Raw genomic sequence first — 22235 nt, 5'->3', positions numbered from 1 at the left:
GTTAAAGCTGTAAAAACAGATTTTTATTCAGAACTATCGTAATAAGAGGAAAGAGACCTCAGTATAGGATAGGACTCAGCTGCCGATATCACGTGGACAAGTAGGGATTTACAGCCAAAGAGCAGGGTGGTGGTAAGTGGATGAAAAATTACTAACAGGAAACATCAAGGGCAAGGGGAATTCTGGTTAAACCAACCTAACAAGATTCTTGTTGAAGGTAGGCCAAGGTGATGAGATATCCCCTGGGACATGGTGAAGGATGAAGAACCCAATGAGATACCAAAAGTGATCATATATGGAGATGGAAGATTCTGGCTAAACCAACTCAGCAGGGTTCTTGCTAAAACTGGTTTACAAGGAAGTGCACAGAAGGTCCCAGGAGAAAGTTCAGGACTAAAGTTTGGTCAAGCAAAGAAGCTTTATCAGTGCTACTTTCTAGAAATTTTACTCCTCCACCATAATGTGCTCATGTTATCAATATGGTTCCACCTTTCACAACTCAGTTGCAGTCAGTTATTAAATTCAGTTTGAGGTCAAAAGGAAAGACAAGAAATTTATCGAGTGTAAGTTTCAAGCAAATATGTCAATTGACAGCCTAATTGATTTGAGAAACCTCAAGGGAAACTAGAAATGATGATATAAAAATAACGATAAGAGAAATGAAGCTTAATGATTAGCCTCCTTGAAATATTAGCCTGAGTTCCACATTTGTACTTCTCAGTCGATGCAATTTAAATTTTTTTCATTGTTCATTAAACAAATACTTAGCTAATAACTCTGTCTGCTAAACTGATGTAGGACATGATATCATGGTTTACTGCAAATGACCAATGACCATCATCTTCTCAGTAAGATGTCTTGAGTAGTCTCTATGTTGTGTCTGAACAATGATCAGGAATAAAATTCAAGGAATCCTGGGCATCTGGAAACAGGACATGGTTTCTGTGAACAGCAATCAGTGGATTTTTGTCTTGAATTCATGACCCTACTTCCAGTTTATCTCATTCATAGAGAATGAAATTACTCCAGTTACAGCCTTCCAAATCAAAGGGGCTAGGGACTGGGCCATATCTCCTCCCTGAAATATGTTAGAATAATCAATACCATTGTCATTCTTTGCAACATTGCAACTTCTCCTGCGGCTGTGTTAAAATAATAATCCTCATGCCTGCTATCTCCATCTCCCACGGCTGTGGTTTCTGGGTTTCTGTTTGTGAATAAGCATTTCAGAATTGTCATGAGATGGAGGAAATAGCATGTGCAGAGTATTTCCCAGGCCTAGTTGCCAAGAATGAACTAATTGTAAGCCTCCCTTGCATACAAGTCACAAAAACTTCAAATACAAGCCATTCTGTAATGATCCACCTTTCCACATGAATGGTATGCTTTCATTGTAGAACCTTGACCTTTCAGAAGTATACTAGGAGTGCAATTTTAAATTACGTTGTAAGATTAATAAACTATTGAAACATCGTTTTGTGTTTTTTATGTTTTATAGTAATTAGATACAAAATTGATATTTGTATGTAAAAGAAATGTTAAATAAATGTGATACAGGCATGCTACATTGCTTTCAGAGCATTTGTCTAAAAGAGATTTATAGTAATCTGTCCTCCATAAAAGAAGATTGGTTGTTTTTTTAACTTACATTTTTTATGTTTAACAGGATAAATTTGATACTTTTTTAAAATATAAAAACAGGAGTTGCAAATATATTTCACATGACACATCAATTTCCAACTAATTGGTAATAGATACGTACATGTTATGCTAAAGATTCTGCAGCTAGGTCTGGCTTAGTAGAAAAGACTACTGTCGTTGGATAATAATGTTTTCCAAGGATGCAAGATAGGAAGTGGCCGTGTAAGTCCTAAATATGCCATCCTTGTCTAATGGAACAAAGAGTTAACATTTAAAACATCTTTTCAGAGATTACTAGAAACATCCTAGTCTATATTAAAAATAGCATTTAACTGAAAACAAAGGCCAAATTAACACTTACCATTGTACTTATCCTGTAGGTCAATGCATCACGTCAAGAAGCCAAATTGACAGAGGAGTGTGATCTTCTCATTGAGATCATTCAGCAAAGACGACAAATTATTGGAACCAAGATCAAAGAAGGGAAGGTATGATTTCTAGGGCAGAAGATTTCGTATTCTCTACCTGGAGAAAATAAATCCTCATCCTCATACACTCCAGTGGCGTTGGAAATGTTGAGAACCCTCTTTTTCTATACATTCTATAATTCCCTCTTAAGTCTTTAAGACTTAGTTAAAAGGCCCTTGCTTAGCAGTTTTTCTCCATCCTTTTCTTTGTACTATGCTCTCCTGTGAACACCTGTGATACAAGGGCTGCTCCATTGCCCAGCGCCAGGAGGTAGCATAAAGGTCTTGTTTATCACAGGCATTGTTTTCTGTCTCACTTGGCTATGAGAAGGTGGGTTCTGTGGAGGCAGAGTTCATTTCGTATTCATTGTGATATCCTAGCAGCTAGCATAGCATTACATAAATTAAAAATGAATCTGACTTTATTTATGGAAATTATAAAGTACTTTCCCATGTTTCTGAGGAAATGCATACATGTATAACTTCATGGTCCCAAAACTCCTGTGGTTTCACTATATATTATACTCCATTGCAGATATATTACTAGTACTTCTTTTCTAATGTTTCTATGTTTTAATTGCCTATTGTCTTACAGCAAACTATATTTTTAAAAGAAATTGACCTTATATAATTTTTTAAATTTTTTAAAAATATATTTTATTGCACTTTAGGTTCTGGGGTACATGTGCAAATCATGCAGAGTTGTTGAATAGGTACATACGTGGCAATGTGGTTTGCTGCCTCCATCCCCATCACTTCTGTCTGGCATTTCTCCCCATGTTATCCCTCTGCAACTCCCAACCCCCTGCTGTCCCTCCCGTGGTCCCCTCCAATAGACAGCAGTGTGTAATGCTCCTCTCCCTGTGTCCATGTGTTCTCATTGTTCAACATCCGCCTATGAGTGAGAGCATGCGCTGTTTGATTTTCTGTTCTTGTGACAGTTTGCTGAGAATGATGGTTTCCAGATTCATCCTTGTCCCTACGAAGGACACGAACTCATCGTTTTTTATGGCTGCATAGTATTCCATGGTGTATATGTGCCATATTTTCCTTGTCCAGTCTATCATCGATGGCCATTTGGGTTGGTTCCAAGTCTTTGCTATTGTAAACAGTGCCACAAAGAACATACTTGTGCATGTGTCTTAATAATAGAATGATTTATTATCCTTTGGATATATACCCAGTAATGGGATTGCTAGTTCAAATGGAATTTCTATTTCTAAGTCCTTGAGGAATTGCCACTGTCTTCCACAATGGTTGAACTAATTTACACTCCCACCAACAGTGTAAAAGTTTTCCTATTTCTCCACATCCTCTCCAGCTTCTGTTGTCTCCAGATTTTTTATAATCACCATTCTAACTGGCACGAGCTGGTATCTCAATGTGGTTTTGATTTGCATTTCTCTAGTGACCAGTGATGATGAGCATTTTTTCATATGTTTGTTGGCCTAATAAATGTTTTCTTTTTCTTTTTCTTTTTTTTTTTTGAGACAGAGTTTCACTCTTCTTACCCAGGCTGGAGTGCAATGGCACAATCTCGGCTCACCGCAACCTCCACCTCCTGGGTTCAAGCAATTCTCCTGCCTCAGCCTCCCAAGTAGCTGGGACTACAGGCACGCACCACCATGCTCAGCTAATTTTTGTATTTTTAGTAGAGACGGGGTTTCACCATGTTGGCCAGGATGGTCTCGATCTCTTGACCTCGTGATCCACCCGCCTCGGCCTCCCAAAGTGCTGGGATTACAGGCGTGAGCCACCGTGCCCGGCTGTTTTCTTTTAAGAAGTGTCTGTTTATATCCTTTGCCCACTTTTGAATGGGTTTTGTTTGTTTTTTTCTTGTAAATCTGTTTTAGTTGTTTGTAGATTCTGGATATTAGCCCTTTATCAGATGGGTAGATCACAAAAAATTTTTTCCCATTCTGTTGGTTACCAGTTCACTCTAATGATTGTTTCTTTTGCTGTGCAGAAGCTCTGGAGTCTAATTAGGTCCCATTTGTCTATTTTGGCTTTTGTTGCCAATGCTTTCGATGTTTTAGTCATGAAGTCCTTCCCTATGCCTATGTCCTGAATGGTTTTGCCTAGGTTTTCTTCTAGGGTTTTTATGGTATTCGGTCTTATGTTTAAGTCTTTAATCCCTCTGGAGTTAATTTTAGTGTAAGGTGTCAGGAAGGAGCCCAGTTTCTGCTTTCTGCACACTGCTAGCCAGTTTTCCCAACACCATTTATTAAACAGGGAATCATTTCCTCATTGCTTGTTTTTGTCAGGTTTGTCAAAGATCAGATGGTTGTAGATGTGTGGCATTGCCTACGAGGCCTCTGTCCTGTTCCATTGGTCTATATCTCTGTTTTGGTACCAGTACCATGCTGTTTTGATTACTGTAGCCTTGTAGTGTATTTTGAAGCCAGGCAGCATGATGCCTCCAGCTTTCTTCTTTTTGCTTAGAATTGTCTTGGCTATGTGGGCTCTCTTTTGGTTCCATAAGAAGTTTAAGGTGATTTTTTACAGTTCTGTGAAGAGGGTCATAGGTAGTTTGATGGGGACAGTGTTGCATCTATAAATTACTTTGGGCAGTATGGTCATTTTCACAATATTGATTCTTCCTAACCATGAACATGGAGTGTTTTTCCATCTGTTTGTGTCCTCTTTTATTTCTTTGAGCAGTGGTTTGTAGTTCTCCTTGAAGAGGTTTACATCCTTTGTTAGTTGTATTCCTAGGTATTTGATTCTCTTTGTAGCAACTATGAATGGCAGTTCGCTCTTGATTTGGTTCTCATTAAGTCTGTTATTGGTATATGGGAATGCTTGTGATTTCTGCACGTTGATTTTGTATCCTGAGACTTTGCTGAAGTTGCTTATCAGTTTCAGGAGATTTTGGGTTGAGACAATGGCGTCTTCTAAATATCCAATCATGTCATCTGCAAATAGAGACAATTTGACTTCCTCCTGCCCTAATTGAATACCCTTTATTTCTTTTTCTTGCCTGATTGCTCTGACTAGAACTTCCAATACTATATTGAACAGGAATGGTGAGAGAGGGCATCCTGGTCGAATGCCAGATTTCAAAGGGAATGCTTCCAGTTTTTGCCCATTCAGTATGATATTGGCTGTGAGTTTGTCATAAATAGCTTTTACTACTTTGAGATACATTCCATCAATACCTAGTTTACTGAGAGTTTTTAGCTTAAAGAGCTGTTGAAATTTGTCGAAGTCCTTCTCTGCATCTACTGAGATAATCGTGGTTTTTGTCTTTGGTTCTGTTTATGTGGTGGATTACGTTTATAGACTTGCATATGTTGAACCAGCCTTGCATCCCCAGGATGAAGCCTACTTGATTGTGATGGATAAGCTTTTTGATGTGCTGTTGCAATCGGTTTGCCAGCGTTTTACTGAAGATTTTTGCATCTGTGTTCGTCATGGATATTGGCCTGAAGTTTTCTTTTTCTTTTCTTGTTGAGTCTCTGCCAGGTTTTGGTATCAGGATGATGTTGGTCTCATAAAATGATTTGGAAAGGAGTCCCTCTTTTTGGATTGTTTGGAATAGTTTCAGAAGGAGTGGTACCAGCTCCTTCTTGTATGTCTACTAGAATTCAGCTGTGAACCCATCTGGACCTGGGCTTTTTTTGGTTGGTAGGCTATTAATTGCTGCCTCAACTTCAGCCGTTGTTATTGGTCTATTCAGGCTTTCGACTTCTTCCTGGTTTAGGCTTGGGAGGGTGCAAGCATCCAGGAATTTATCCATTTCTTCCAGGTTTACTGGTTTATGTGCATAGAGTTGGTGTAGTAATCTCTGATGGTAGTTTGTATTTCTGTGTAATCGGTGGTGATATCCCCTTTATCGTTCTTTATTGCATCTATTTGATTCTTCTCTCTTTTCTTTTCTGTTAATCTGGCTAGTGGTCTGTCTATTTCGTTGATCTTTTAAAAAAAAAACAGCTCCTGGATTTATTAATTTTTTGAAGGGTTTTTTTGTGTCTCTGTCTTCCTCAGTTCTGCTCTGATCTTAGTTATTTCTTGTCTTCTGCTACTTTTGAGTATTTTTGATCTTGCTCCTCTAGCTCTTTCAATTTTGATGATAGGGTGTCAATTTTCGATCTTTCCTTGCTTCTCATTTGGGCATTTATTGCGATAAATTTTCCTCTAGACACTGCTTTAAATGTGTCCCAGAGATTCCGGTACGTTGTGTCATCATTCTCATTGGTTTCAAAGAACATCTTTATTTCTGCCGTTATTTCATTGTTTATCCAGTTATTCTTTATTTCCGCCTTTATTTCATTGTTTATCTGGCTTATTCAAAAGCCAGTTGTTCAGTTTCCATGATGTTGTGCTGTTTTGAGTTAGTTTCTTAATCCTGAGTTCCAATTTGATTGCACTGTGGTCTGAGAGACTGTTTGTTACGATTTCTGTTCTTTTGCATTTGCTGAGGAATGATTTACTTTCAATTATGTGGTCAACTTTAGAGTAGGTATAATGTGGTGCTGAGAAGAATGTATATTCTATGGATTTGGGGTGAAGAGTTCTGTATTTTTCTATTAGGTTTGCTTGGTCCAGATCTGAGTTCAAGTCCTGGATACCCTTGTTAATTTTCTGTCTCATTGATCTGTCTAATATTGAAAGTGGAGTTAAAGTCTTCCATTATTACTGTGTGGGAGTCTAGGTCTCTTTGTAGGTCATTAAGAACTTGCTTTATGTATCTGGGTGCTCCCGTATTGGGTGTGTATATATTTAGGATCATTAGTTCTTCTCGTTGCATTGATCCTTTTACCATTATGTAATGGCCTTCCTTGTCTCTTTTGATCTTTGTTGGTTTAAAGTCTGTTTTACCAGAGATTAGTCTTGCAACTCATACTTTTTTTTGCTTTCCATTTGCTTGGTAAATCTTCCTCCATCCCTTTATTTTGAGCCTGTGCATGTCCCTCCATGTGAGATGGGTTTCCTGGATACAGTGTTGACTTTTTATCCAATTTGCCAGTCTGTATATTTTGATTATGGAATTTAGCACATTTACACTTAAGGTTAATATTGTTATGTGTGAATTTGATCCTGACATTTTGGTGGTAGCTGGTTGTTTTGCCCATTAGTTGTTGCAGTTTCTTCATTTTGTTGATGCTTTTTACCATTTGGTATGTTTTTGGAGTGGCTGGTACTGGTTGTTCCTTTCTATGTTTAGTGCTTCTTTCAGGAGCTCCTATAAGGCAGGTCTGGTGGTAACAAAATCTCTCAGCAGTTCCTTGTTCATAAAGGATTTTATTTTTCCTTAGGTTGTGAAGCTTAGTTTGGCTGGTTATGAAATTCTAGGTTGAAAGTTCTTTTCTTTAAGGATGTTGAATATTGGCCCCCACTCCCTTCTGACTTGTAGGGTTTCTGCTGAGAGTCTGATGGGCTTCCTTTTGTGGGTAACCCGACCTTTCTCTCTGGCTGCCATTAGCATTTTTTCCTTCATTTCAACCCTGGCAAATCTGACAATTATGTGCCTTGGGGTTGCTCTTCTTGAGGAATATCTTTGTGGTGTTCTCTGTATTTCCTGGACTTGAATATTGGCCTGCCTTGCTAGGTTGGGGAAATTTTCCTGGATAATATCCTGAAGAGTGTTTTCCAGCTTGGATTCATTCTCTCCGTCACATTCAGGTAAACCTATCAAACGTAGATTAGGTCTTTTCACATAATCCCATATTTCTTGTAGGCTTTGTTCATTTCTTTTTACTCTTTTTTTCTCTAATCTTGCCTTCTTGTTTTATTTCATTTAGTTGATCTTCAATCTCTGATATCCTTTCTTCTGCTTGGTAGTTTCGACTATTAAAACTTGTGTATGCTTCGTGAAGTTCTCATGTTGTGTTTTTCAGGTCCATCAGTTCATTTATAACCTTCTCTAAGCTGTTTATTCTCATCAGCATTTTGTCAAACCTTTTTTCAAGGTTCTTGGTTTCTTTGCATTGGGTTAGAACATGGTCTTTTAGCTCAGAGAAGTTTGTTATTACCCACTTTCTGAAGTCTGTTTCTGTCAATTCATCAGACTCATTCTCCATCCAGCCTTGTTCCCTTGCTGGTAAGCAGTCATGATCCCTTGAAGGAGGAGAGGCATTCTGGTTTTGGATGTTTTCATCCTTTTTGCACTGGTTTCTTCCCATATTTGTGGATTTATCTACCTGTGGTCTTTGTAGTTGGTGACTTTTGGATGGGTTCTCTGAGTGGATGTCCTTTTTGTTGATGATGAAGTTATTTCTGTTTTTTAGTTTTCCTTCTAACAGTCAGGCCCCTCTGCTGTAGGACTGCTGGAGGTCCACTCCAGACCCTGCTTGCATGGGGATCACCTGCGGTGGCTGCCGAACAGTAAGGGTTGCTGGCAGTTTCTTCTTCTGCTATCTTTGTCCCAGAAGGATACCCACCAGATGTCAGCCTGAGCTCTCCTTTATGAGGTGTCTCTTTTGATATACAGGGGTTTGGGAGCTGCTTGAGGAGATAGTCTGTCCCTTATTGGAGCTCAAGTGCTGAGCTGTGAGCTTCGTTGTTCCATTCAGACCTGCTGGACAGATACATTTAAGTCTGCTGCAGCAGAACTCATAACCACCTTTTTTTCCCTGGTGCTCTGTCCTGGGAAGGTAGGGCTTTATTTATAAGTTCCTGATGTGCTGCTTCCTTTTTTCAGAGCTGCCTTGCCCAGCGAGGAGGTAGCCTAGTCACAGTCTGCCAGCAGAGGCATTGCTGGTCTGCCTAGCTGCTGTGTGAACTTCCTTGCTGTGTTGTTTATAGAGGTAATGGTAGACTGTCTCAGTAATGGTGGACTGCCTTGGTAGTGGCAAACTGCCTTGGTAGTGGTGGACTGCTTTGGTAGTGGTGGACTGCCTCGGTAATGGTGGACACCCTTACCCCCTCTGAGCTGGACTGTCCTGGGTCCAGCTGTGCTTTCTGTGAAACCCTCAGTCCAGAGTGTTTTAGATTGCTGGTCTTTGTGGGGGTGGGACCCACAGAGCCAGATCACCTGGCTCCCTGTTTCAGCCCCCTTTTTTTCAGTTGAATGGGTGGCTCCATATCCCAGGCATTTCAGGAGCAAGTTGAAACAGCTGCCCAGATTTGTGTGGGTTTTTGTGCAGAGACCCACTGTGCTGGCTGAAACAGCCATGCTGGAGACACATGGCGCTTTTCTGCCTGGGAATCTCCTGGTCTGTGGGCAGTAAAAACTCGTTTGGAAATGCAGTGATCACTGACCCTCTGCATACTCACTGGGAACTGCACTCCAGAGCTGTTCCTATTTGGCCATCTTGGATCATCTATGACCTTATATTCTTTATAGCTACTTCCTTATTCAAAATTCATTCGCAAACTGTTGGTTACTTTAGAATCCATCACTTGATTCTATTTTAAAATTAATCATGTTTTTTTGAAATATTTATGAACCTTTTTAGTTTACCCATTTCTCTGCCACCTTCAAGGATAATTCATTTTCTTTCTTTCTTTCTTTTCTTTCTTTTTTTCTTTGTTTCTTTCTTTCTTTTCTTTCTTTCTTTTGTTGTTGTGGTTTTTTTGTTTGAGACAGAGTATCTGTCACTCAGGCTGGAGTGCAGTGGCACCATCATTGCTCACTGCAACTGCTGCCTCTTGGGCTCAAAGAATCCTCCTGCCTTAGCCTCCTGAGTAGCTGGGACTACAGGCATGGGCTACCACACCTGGCTAATTTTTGTGGTTTTTTTGTAGATACAGGGATTCACCATGTTGCACAGGCTGGTCATGAACTCCTTGGCTCAGGCAAGCCACCTGCCTGCCTCTTAAAGTGCTGGGATGATAGGCATAAGCTACTGTGCCTGGCCAAGGATAATTTTTCTAAATAATTTTTAAAATAGAAGTGTTCATTTATGATCCAAAAACTTCATGCATTTTTGTTATTGCTCATAGCTATGCTTTAATGAAACATGTATAATTAAAACACACTAGCAATTTTGAAATGAAACACAGAGACAACCATAGCTAATGTATGTTTTCTCTGTTTTCCACAAAATTTAACAGGTACCTTCTAATATTGTACAATGTTTTAGATTACTCTGTCTATATCGATTATAAAATATTTATACAAGTGAATTATAAAACTGATCTGAAAAAATAGTGAAATTAAATAGTTATTGACACTGATATGGTAGCTTAACAGATTAACATGAAATTATTACCTAGCCAAGGACTCACATGTGCTAAAACGTTACTTTTCCCCACATACGAATTGTCCAATTTAGAAGAGCACTGAGTGTCCATCTGGAATCGTTACAGGATATATTTCCTTTCTCATCATCATTGTGCATTATGTGTGCACATCTCTTAATTCTAGAAATATTCCAGGTTCTTAGATACATGGCCACCTGATGTATGGTCACAATTAATTATTCATATGCATACAGAAGGTAATTTGCAATCTTTACATGGTTGCATGCAGAGATTAGCTCTCGATCCACATATTAGTTTATTTTCATTTTTAGTTTTAAATTGACAGTCATATATATTTATGGAGTGCAAAGTGATGTTATGATTTATGGATGCAATGTGGAATAACTAAATCAAGCTAATTAACATGTCCATCATCTCAAAGCCTTTTGTTTTGTGGTAAGAGCATTTGAAATTTACTTGCTTAGTGATTTTGAACAATACATGATTATTTATTTGCTGTTTTCACCATGCCATGCACTAGATCTCAAAGTAGTAAATAAATAAATAAATAAATAAAATTTAAAGAAAGCACTTCCCCTCCTCTCTAATTGAGGCTTTGCACCTTACTCTTATTAGTTTCTTATTGCTGCTCTAACAAATTACCATAAACTTGGTGGCTTGAGACAACATAGATTTATTATCTTAGTGTGCTGAAATTCAGAAATCCAAAAATCGATCTCATTGGGTTAAACAAAATCAACAGTCAAAGTTTTGGCACTGCTGTTTCTTTGTGGAAGCTTTAGGGGAAAATCCATTTCTTCTTGCTTTTTCTAGCTCTTACAGGTAGCCTGCATTCTTTGGCTCATGGTTCCTTCTTTGCATCACTCTAACCTCCCTTCCCATCCTCACATCTTCTCTGACACAGGTCTTCCTGCCTTCCTCTTACAAGGACCCTTGTGACTGCATTGGGATTACCTGGATAATTCAGGGTAACATCCCCATCTCATGATCCCTAATCATGTCTGTAAAGCCCTGTTTGCCATGTAAGTAACATATTCAAGGATCCCTGAGATTAGGATATAGGCAGCATTGAGGGTCCTTATTCAGCCTGCAAGGACACTACACCACGACTTCCTGGTTAGCTTGCCTTCCTTTCTCTTGCTTAACTTGGACTTCCCACCACCAGCGTCTCTCTCATGAGCTGGATCAGAGCAGTGAAGGTGTCCCCAAGTTCCAGCCATGGTGATGCTTGGAGTTTATGCTTTGGAGCACTCTTTCTACCCCAAACACATGTCAGTAATAAAGAAATAATAAAATACAAAAGCAAAGAGATATAGCTGGACCAAAAAAAGATAAACATCTCTATAGGCCAGAAATGAGACAAAACTGAAAAGCCTTGATTATGGCTGAGGATACAGGCTACTGGGATCTGGTCTGGAAGAGGTCAAAGTAGTACAGCTTCAACTCCTGTGGATCAATAGTTCTTGAAACTTTGGGGAAAGGATCTAGAAGTGCTCCAGATGGGATGGGTAAAGGAAATCAGGCTCATTATTTAATGCCATGGGCTGCTGAAGGCTTCACACTTCAGTCAAAAATTATTGCCAGCCTCTCCCTTGTATCATAGCTTTTCGCAAAGTCAAGTTGTTAGCTTGTTCTTAGCTTGAAGCCTGTGTTCACACTGTTTCTGATACCCACACAGAACAGGAGCACAGAGATAAGGATGGGATTCCTGAATAATGACCACAAGGGCCAGGTGAAGGCAACTGGAAAACTATCAGAGCAGGGTAGGCGGAGCAAGGAGGGTGAGAGAGGAAAGAATTATAAATTACTTTCCTTTAAAACTGAAACTCTAAGTGCAATTTCAAAGCATATAAAGAAATCTTAAATTTCTAAACATACAGCCAACAAAATCAGCAGACAACATTATCTTACCCCAGATAAAATTAATTTTATAGGAAAATAAGAAAAAGACTTTAAAAGAAGTGGTCTTAAGATGATCAAAGAAAGAAATGAAAGAATAACTTCTCTTTCAAAACAGCCAAAAAAGTGAAGCCACAAAAGAAGGAAATGAAATAAGAAAAAATAGATAGGAAAGCAACAAATTAGCAGTTTTGGACGGGAAAATGTAGATATTGAAATTAGAAAACTCAGCTGTAGTGGAAATTTGGAAACTGAGTTTTGGCCACCACCTTGGGAATGCCATAAATATAAGAAGGCACAAGAGTCTGAGGCCTGTTTTTAAGAAGAAGGATGTGAATGCCAATACCATGGAAACCTGAGGTGCCAGGCAGAGAGTAAGTATGGACTTGCGATTCACTGGGGGACTTGGGTCCCTGCAGCCCAGGATGGCAGTGGCAACTGAGGGCACTGAGTCAAAAGAAGGGATGGTGGGGCCCTCCGAAAAGCAATTGGAAGTGGGCGGGTGGAGCAAGAACCAGGAGGAATTATGGAGACCCCAAAAGTGAGTTTCATCAACTGCATTATTTTGCCCCTTTCTATCTCTGATGCTAGTCACCTGGCTGTCAAACTGACCTCCAATTCTGCAATTGAGGCGGTCACCAAGCAGGTGATGTTATTATACGTTAGTACCTACTAATGACTCCTGCTCTCGTACCATTGTACACTCTCTGAAACAAATAGTTCGACAGCCTTTATAGGTGGATGTTCTGGAGAGTCTCAAGCCATGAGGCTTTCTGGGAAAGAATGTTCTTCTTTTCTTCAATAGTCGAGGATACGTTTCATGTCAACACACAAAGAGCTAACTCCAGATTAAGTGAGTTCATTCATTTAATGTTCAGACACAGAGATCTGTGCTAGACTTCTGAAGGCCAAAGCTCAACAAAATAAGGGGCCCTTTTCTTTATTGCCTTTTATGTACACTAAATCTTCAAAGTTTAAGAGAATTAACTTGGACTAAATGTTGAGCTCTCCATGGCCTTAAAGAGATGGTGAGAACAGGCCTCATCCTCAGTTCAGATACTTGTGTGAATCGAGGATGCATTATTTGGACCTAGTTGTTTTGGGCTATGTATCCTACATACATATAAAAGCATTTATATAAAAAATAAGTGTTTAAAATGCATTTTGAGCAAAATAAGGTGGCTTTTAAAAGAGTGTGTAAGGTATAATAAACAGCAAATGAAATTATATAAACAGGCCTGTGTCCCTGCTAAAAGGAGATTCCAACAGGCAAACTATTTCCGTGACGAGTACAGAGTGAATTCCAAAAGTTACAATGTGGTAATCTCACTTCCCAAAGGAAAGATGAACAGTTGACTGGAAAACATTTCCCCTGCAGCATTAAGACAGACATATACAGAATATTTTTGTGTGTCAGTATCTGATTTTTTTAAACATCAAATTTTATTCACCTTGTCAGCTTTTAAAAATAATACATTAAAAAGTGTTGTCTAATGGAAAACTAAGTATTTTGCTTCATGCCGGGTGTCTGAGTTCGAAGTGCTGTGACAAGTAGGACAGTGTTTCAGAGTATGCTGCAAATCAGGGCCATCTGACTGTAATCATTCAAGCCAGGGGTCAGCAAACTTTTCTGTCAAGGGCCAGGTAGCAAATATTTTAGGCTTCGCCATTCAGTCTCTGTTGCAGCAACTCACTTCTGCACAATGTTGTAGCAAGAAAGCAGCCATAGATGATGTGTAACCAATGAGTGTGGTAGTGTGCCAATAAAGCTTTATTTACACAAACAGGTTGTATGCTGGATTTGGCCCACAGATCACAGCCTGTGAACATCTAACTTAGAGCAGTGTTTCTCTTTTTTCTTTTTTTTACTGTAACCCACAGTAAGAAATACATAGGACATCACAATACGGTGTGTATGCATGCACACACACAAAAGGTTTTACAAAACCCAACTTGCCCTTTCTACCAGGAATGCACTCTGCTATTTGTTTTTCTCCTCTTCTCTTCTATTTGGTTTTTTAAATGCTAGTCCTGATCATCCTAATGCTTTATCACCTGCAGGCTTAAAAACAATTGTGGCTTGTTAAAATGCAAATTCCTCCTGTTCTGCGAATTGCAACCCCTTAACTCAAATATTGGAGAATAGACTGAAACATCTACTGTTTTTCTTTCGAAATGATCCCCAGCTGATTATTTTATGCACTAGGTTTGCAAAGCTCAAATCAGGCATATCAGATGAAATTGTACACTAACCTATAACTAAAATTATGCCCAAAATTGTTCTCTGTAGAACATTCCAGTATTTTCACAGGAGGCTCTCATTTTGTCTTGCTTTAATTTTTGCATGATTTAGGGCTCTTTTATTCTTTTTCCTATTATGTCACTTTTAATATTCAATATCATGATAGAAAAAGAAAAGAAGAAACTGGAGTTCAAGCATCATAGCATTTGAAATGTGTGTGGTCTTTAATAGGCATATCTAAAGGATAAGTGGTTGTCATGAAGTTATTCTAAAGGAATATTTTGACCTTACTTTCTTTTGTTAGAATTGTGCTGAACATCTTCAATTATGCTATGTAATTTAAATTATTCTTTATGCTGTGTGATTAAATATTCCACTCACTTGGTTTGTTATATGGACTGTTTTCCTTCTGGAATCTTCCTTTCTCTGACATTTGCTTATGGACATGTTCTATTATCCTGCACTGCACTGGATACCTTCCTTAGCTTTGCCTCCAGATAGAATGATGCCAGAGGCTAAATTCTATTTGGTGTAAAATAAGTGTTATTTTATTCCACTAATGAATACAATTAATCCGCTGGGGACAGTAACTATAATTATAATGCATTAAGTCTTTTACCAGGCTCATGATCATATATTATTTGCCCCAAAGTTTTGACACTTAATTCTCTGACTGTTTCAGGAATTTTTCTCTCCCTCGCCGGAAATCTTGTGCCTGCTGCCTCTAATTCAGTATGAATTTCCTTTGTTTGCTATAGTACATACTTGGAATTGGACGTTCCTTAGAGGCCTCAAGTTCTGACATCTCCTTCCTTCCTTTTCTTAGATTAGAGTTATAAAGCAATGGTAATGACGACTTGGAGAAAGAAGGAAATTCTTGGAGTTAGCAGGAATTCTGGAGGGAGTCTTGAGCCGGCCTTGTCTGTAAGACAGATTAGCTGGCCTCCTCTGTACCCTTTCGTCCAGGGCTATTTTCCATTCCAGAATTATCATAAAGCCAGCCGAAACCTGTCCCTGGGTGTGTGTTTGGGGCCACTAGGCACACGGCAGTTCCAATTAGCTGTCTAATTTTAACTTGGCTTCTGGCCAGAGGACTTCATCTCACAGCACATTTCAAACACCAGAGCAAACGGTCAAGTGGGTTACCTTGGACTTATCTTGGCCTGCCCTGGAGGTTATGGTCAATTACGTTTGAGGGGCATTTTCAAGCAAGACAGAATCAGGAATTGGAATGGAGGTTGTGAAGCAATCATGTGTTTTTATCCCAAGTGGGAAATGCTTATCAAAATAGTTCCTAGTTATCAAGTAAGCACAAAGTGCCTGGAAATGACGTTCCCAGTGAGGGGAAATGGCCCAGCTGTGCTTTTTTTGGCTTTGTCTCATCTGTTCAACAGGAAAAATATTAATCAATGGGAAAAATGCTCCCTTTCTGTTAACACATGAGTTTTAGGTAGTGTGGGAAATAGTAACACCTAATGCTTTTCATTCTCGAATTTATTACATGAATTGCAAAAATCTTTTTAGAAAATGGTTTTTACTTAAACTGTAGATACACCATCTATAAAGATGTTTTATCTTCTTAATGGCACAGCTGAAAATCTGAGATAGAGAAAGTTCCAGGGTTCCCTACAGTTTTGCAGTCATTGTATGGAATAGTCCAGGGAAGAGGTCTGGTGACCCTTTGTAAGTTGCCACAGGGCAACATCTTTTTTTCCCATCAACAGGGAAGCAATTCACAATTCAGTGTTTCCTCGTAAAATGAATTAGCAACCTTCTCCAAGGAGATAAAATATTTCTAAACCAGAGTCCCACAATAAAGCTTTCCATATTTTGGTATATCTCTGTGCCTACTTTTTGAACTTTTATGGAAGTATAACACAACAAAATGAAGGATCCAGCCTGATGCCTTTTCACTAAGCAAGCCTACCCGTGTAACCATCTCTTCATGCCCCTTTTGTTCAAGGTGATGAGGCTTCGCAAACTGGCTCAGCAGATTGCAAACTGCAAACAGTGCATTGAGCGGTCGGCATCACTCATCTCCCAAGCAGAACACTCTCTGAAGGAGAATGATCATGCCCGTTTCCTACAAACTGCTAAGAATATCACCGAGAGGTGAGTGCAGGGGCCCCCAGGAACTTCCCAGCTGCTGGGACTCTTGTATCTGGGGTGTGATTGGTTGGTCTCGCCCCTGCCTTGCTTTTATTTTCATTTTCAAGGCTCATACCAGAGAGAATAGAGGCTTTGAGCTGTTTTGTTCCAGCTAAAGATGCTTCCCTTTGACATGTGAAAGCCCTTTCAGTAACAGCCTGGAGTCTGGAGTTCAAGGCCTTTGAAACAAGAGTCCACCAGTTAGAAAGAAGAAAATCAACCTGCTTTTGGATGATGGGGAGCTTATGATAGCACAAAAACAGCATTTATTGTGACTCTCAGATGTGATGTTATCGTACACTTGATAACAAAGAGTCAAAATGAAGACAAAAACATAAAAGGGAGTCTTTTCTTTCATCACGGAACACATCTATTTTTTTAAAAAAAATCAGACAGGTGTTGTTCTCTGTTAGGGCCGTTTTCATTTGGTTGAAGAGCTTGGCCTCACCTGAAAAGGTCAAGGCCGACTCATGCAGGAGAGAAAGGACCGAACTGTCAACCTCATACAGCCTTCTTTAAAAATACCCTTTCTTCTCAGATAGGGAGCTTTAACATGATGTTGTCTGAATGGTTGGTTCAGCAGTAAAACTGTCAAGGATAAGTATTTCTTTAGCACACATACTTGATTGGCATAAAAATTGCTCATCTTCACTGACACAAACACCTATAGCAATTCTACTGGATCAAAAGAAAAGCACCAGGCTGGGCCAGGTACAGCCAATGCCACATAAATGACATCTCTAACTGATGCCAATGGCCTTGATTTCATTCATTCTAATTTTCAGAGTCAACTGCCCTTTATCCAAAGCCATAATAGAATCCTCTCTCTAGAAGACCCCAGAGAGCTCATTCATCCTGACCTTCACCCTAGAACAGAAATCAGCAGACTTTTTCTATAAAGGATCATCGAGTAAATGTTTTCCACTTTGCATGTGGTAAGGTCTTGGTCACAGCTACTCAACTCTGCCATTGTAGCTAGCTCTAAAGCAGCCATAGATAATATAGGAACAAATGGGTGTGGCTGTGTGCCAATAAAACCACTACAAAAACAGGCAGTAGGCTGCAGTTTGCCAACCCCTGGTCTGGGGAAAAAAAATACTCACCATCTTATGACTCAAATTTATTCAAAGAAAGAGAAAGGAAACTAACATTTATTGAGTGCTTGCTTGTTTTAGAAACTTGTGCTAATTCTGAAAATATTGCATAGAGGAGTTAGTCATTGGCATCTCCATTTTCACTGTACTTAAGGAATAATGTACAGTGTTTTTACAACTCTGGTCTACTGTCCAACCAACTTGACTGTATTATTTCTTATATTTGAGGAAAATTCCTTTTGCAGCTGATTAGATGCTTATCTCTTCCAGAAGACATGGAGAACAGCTGGCTATCATCCTTAAAATGCTCTCCTCCCTACTCTGAGAGGCCTGTTACTTTCCTCCTGACTCCTAGGTTCCAACTGTTTATTTTCCCTGGGCCATATCCAGTTGCTCAGTATTCACCCTAATGTTAAAAACTACAAATAGCACTAATACTCCAATGTACCCAGGACACTAATAGATAGAATTTATACTTAGGTCATGGTTTCCAACCGGAATCCAAGAGTACTTTTCTCCAGCTATGAACTTTGAGATGTCCAGATAAAGTGGCTACTGTGAGCTGCATTCCTCATCAATCCCTGAAGATTCAACCAAGTGTCACATGAATAAATTCTTACCTAGTGACCAGAGACAATGTGACCCCATAACAGTTATTGTTGAAAGAAGATATGCATCTGAAGTATAGCACAGATGCAGGAATGCCAACGTACGATCCCCCTCTGATCCAGTGGGACATATCTGCTTCTATTCAGCTCTCTCTATAACAAGCCCAACTCATCAAGAACAGGAACATGACTTTGATTTATCTTTCTACAAAGAATGTGCTTCTGTCCAGTTTGAATTCACAGAGCCTGTAAAAAATTGCCAAGAGCCTCGTCTAGAGCCTTGTCTCTGTTTCTGCAATCCCCTCTTCTCCCATTGCTGTTTGTCAGTCCTCTTGGTTAATTCTCAAGCCTTTCTATCCTTACAGCAGCTAGGATGTAGGAAAAGGACACTGGGCTTGGACTAGAAGTTGGCAGACCTGGGTTCCAATCCTAGCACTGCCAGTTTTTAACTATGGTTCTTTGAGCTATTTGCTACTTGGAAAATTGGATTCAGGAACAGTTTGGAGGGTCCTCAAAAAAACAAAAATTAAGCTACCATATAATCCATTAATTCTACTTCTCGGTGCATACCCAAAAGAAATGAAATTGGTGTATAGAAGAGATATCTGCACTCCTGTTTTTGTTGCAGCACTTTTACAATAGCTAAGATTTGGAAGCAACCTAAGTGTCCATCAGCAGATGAATGGATAAAGAAAATGTGGTACATATACGCAATGGAGTACTATTCAGCCATAAAAAGGATGAGCTCTAGTTATTTGCAACAACATGGATGGAACTGCAAATCATTAAGTGAAATAAGCCAGGCACAGAAAGAGAAACATCGCATGCTCTCACTTATTTGTGGAATCTAAAAATCAAAACAATTGAACTCATGGACATAGAGAGTAGAAGGACAGTTACCAGAGGCTGGGAAGGGTAGTAGCGGGTTGTGGGTGTGGGGGTGGGGTGGAGATGGTTAATGGGAAAAAAAGAAAGAATGGTTAAGACCTACTATTTGATAGCACAATAGGGTGACTATAGTCAATAATAACTTAATCATATATATATTTTTAAAAACTTAAAAATGTAATTGGACTGTAACCCAAAGGATAAATGCTTGAGGGGATGGATAACTTATTCTCTTTGATGTGCTTATTTCACATTGCATTCCTGTATCAAAATATCTCATGTACCCCATAAATATATACACCTACTATGTGCCCACAAAAAAACTTTTTTTACTAATAAAAAAAATGTATTGAAAAAAAGAAAATTGGTTTCAGAATAGCTGTTACTGTTGTGATAACATTGCTTTACGTTCCTAAGAACAGGTCATTAGCATTATAGCTACTCCATGACGGTTAGTTGGATGTATTTTTTCACGTTTCAACATGTCAGTCTAGCCCACCTTGTGTGTCTTTTTTCCGGTGCTACTCTCTGTCTGCCTGCCCCTATTTGTCAACCTGTCACTTAACATTCTTCTTTAGGACATGACTTCTTTTTTCTGTCTCCTATTGTGCCTGCGCTGGGCTTCCACTCCTGTATACTTCCAAACAGTCTTTATTCTTCAGTTCAGGTGTGGAGCCCAGAATAATTTATAATCCTGCAGGTATTCTTGAAGTGAGACTTAGATGAGATTTTCTGCATCGTTAAGTTACTTAAAGTGGATATGTCCTCCTATAAGCTGAATCAAAACTGTAAAATTTTTTTCATTTCAGAAACATCAAACAACTCCAAAACGAGAGAGAACCTCAAGCTTTACATTGTAGGAGATGCTTTTGCTTTGGAACCAATTGTTTGGCTCTGTGCTAATTGCTTAGCGATTATAGATAGCATTAAGGCTGCTTGTTAACATTGCTGATGCTAGTTTTGCTCATATACCCCAAGTAGGCAGGTACCCTAGCCACCTTATTTTTACCATTATAGCCCCAGCACATTGCAAGCTACCTAACATGAATGAATGAGTGAATCAATGAATGGATCCATAAATCTGTAAAACAGGACCAATTGTTCCTACCTAAAATGGCTATTGTGGGGATAAAATGAAATAACGTAGTAAAAACATTAGCCACTTTCTGTCACAAGGTGAACATGCAACAAGTACTAGTTCTCCTCCTTCCCACTCACTAGATGAATGCAAATATAATTAATTGTATAATGTACTATATTCTCAAGCTACATTAGTCACTAGTAGGTAGGTCTTTGGTGTGATTGTATATGTACCTTTATAGCATTACGTTAAATAAGCAAAACTATTCACTAAGTCCAGGCATAAGAAAGTTGGTCTACTGCTTTGAAGAATCTAGAATTAAAATCACTTCTAGCAGTAACTTACCTGTAACAAGAAGGTGGTAAAAAGAAAATTCCCTCTGAATAGTACCTATTGTTCAGAGCACCTAGGAGGTTCTCAGACTCCTCAAGGTGTTCCTTTTGTTTCTCACTGCCATAGGCAGTTGAAGGATCTTTTCCAGAATACAAAGCCCAGAACTCCAGTTATCAATTCGGAAAAGATATTGCTTAGTTCTTTTTTTTTTTTTTTTTTTTTTTTTTTTTGAGGCAGAATCTTGCACTGTCACCCAGGCTGGAGTACAGTGGCACGATCTCAGCTCACTGCAACCTCTGCCTCCCGGGTTCCAGTGATTCTCCTGCCTCAGCCTCCTGAGTAGCTGGGATAAAAGGTGTGCACCACCATACCTGGCTAATTTTTTGTATTTTTAGTAGAGATGGGGTTTCACTGTGTTAGCCAGGATGGTCGCAATCTCCTGACCTTGTGATCTCCTGACCTCGTGATCCACTGGCCTTGGCCTCCCAAGGTGCTGGGATTATAGATGTGAGTCACTGCTCAGGGCTGATGTTGTTTAGTTCTAAGAATTAGAGCAAATCTGTTAAGTAGCTTTGGTGTCTGCCATTAAGACATTATCATAGGCATTAAAATAACAGAAGGTTTTCAGGGCCAAATGTGTTTGGGAATTCCTGAGCTGACCAAAGTAAACCTATCTTGTTACTCTGAGTCCTCACTGGGTTTTACTATCATGATGCACATTGTTTGGCAGAAGCCTTGCAAGCAGCATTGCCCTAGACATGTCTACTCTCTGGAAAACTGGCCCCATGTGTCCCAGGTATGACCGTGAAGCAAGAAGTTGAGAAAGTGGCATAGCACTAACAGCCCTAGTAGATTTTGGCAACTTATCCAAAAGGCCAGAAGATGAGCAATAAGGATTTGGGAAATAAAAACATGGCCTAAAATGTTGAATTTGGCAGATTTCCCCTTGCCTGTCATTCCAATTAGGAATTTGAAGTTGTAGCCAAAGATAAGTATCTTTCCTTCTATCAAAAAACAAATGTGTAGGTGTTAAAAGCTGCAGTAATCTCCACCGATTCTTGCTGTCAGCCTTTGTCTCCCAGGCTAGGATCTTTGATCCTTTTGGTTCCCACGCCACAAAGTTCCTACCATCAAGATGGCAGACATTATTTACAGTGTCACTCGACTTAAGAATGTTTTATTTAATTGTTTGCAGACCATGGAACCAGGAGAAACTTGGGAACAAAATCTATTTTGGAGGAGCCTGAACAAAGAGGCTTCTACCAATGGGCAGGGGAACTGCTAACGCTAGGGAAATGCAATTGTAGGTTTGCTGCTTGTTTCCCAGTAGCTCAGTGTGGTTCTCCCTGCTGGACATTATAACAGAGAATTAATTGGCATTTCACTTTGCAGTATCTTTTAAGATTTCAAATGGTACCATAGCATTTCTTGTAACTTTTCTGCACTGATGCATATATTCTGGGCTCTTTGGTAGGTAGCATAGTTTAAGGGCTTCATAAATACTTGTCGAGAATAAGCCTAGGACCTCTATGAGATTTAAGAACAATTTGTGTTCATGGGTCATAAGGAAGGCATTTTTAAAGTATAACTTGGCCATCAATCAACAATGCCTAGCAACCATCCCTGTATCCATCAGTCTAAATTAGCAGCTGTTTGTAACAATAATTAGCCCAGTTCCCCTGGGTG

The 22235-nt window shown here is 39.3% G+C and overlaps 1 protein-coding gene across 6 annotated transcripts in view; it reads left to right on the top strand.

Annotated features, from left to right (window-relative positions):
- MID1 (midline 1) overlaps positions 1 to 22235 on the top strand; it is a 374517-nt gene that overhangs the window by 319293 nt on the left and 32989 nt on the right. For all 6 annotated transcript variants that reach the window (XM_074392019.1, XM_074392021.1, XM_003920298.3 and 3 more), the window contains exons 4-5: positions 2022 to 2129; positions 16361 to 16509. In XM_074392019.1, the coding sequence (XP_074248120.1) occupies positions 2022 to 2129; positions 16361 to 16509 (257 nt within the window). The remainder of the gene's footprint in view (positions 1 to 2021; positions 2130 to 16360; positions 16510 to 22235) is intronic.

Source organism: Saimiri boliviensis, chromosome X, assembly GCF_048565385.1.
Source record: "Saimiri boliviensis isolate mSaiBol1 chromosome X, mSaiBol1.pri, whole genome shotgun sequence".
NCBI lineage: Eukaryota > Metazoa > Chordata > Mammalia > Primates > Cebidae > Saimiri > Saimiri boliviensis.
Note: the sequence above shows the minus strand (reverse complement) of the source record. Positions and strands in the feature narration are given on the sequence as shown.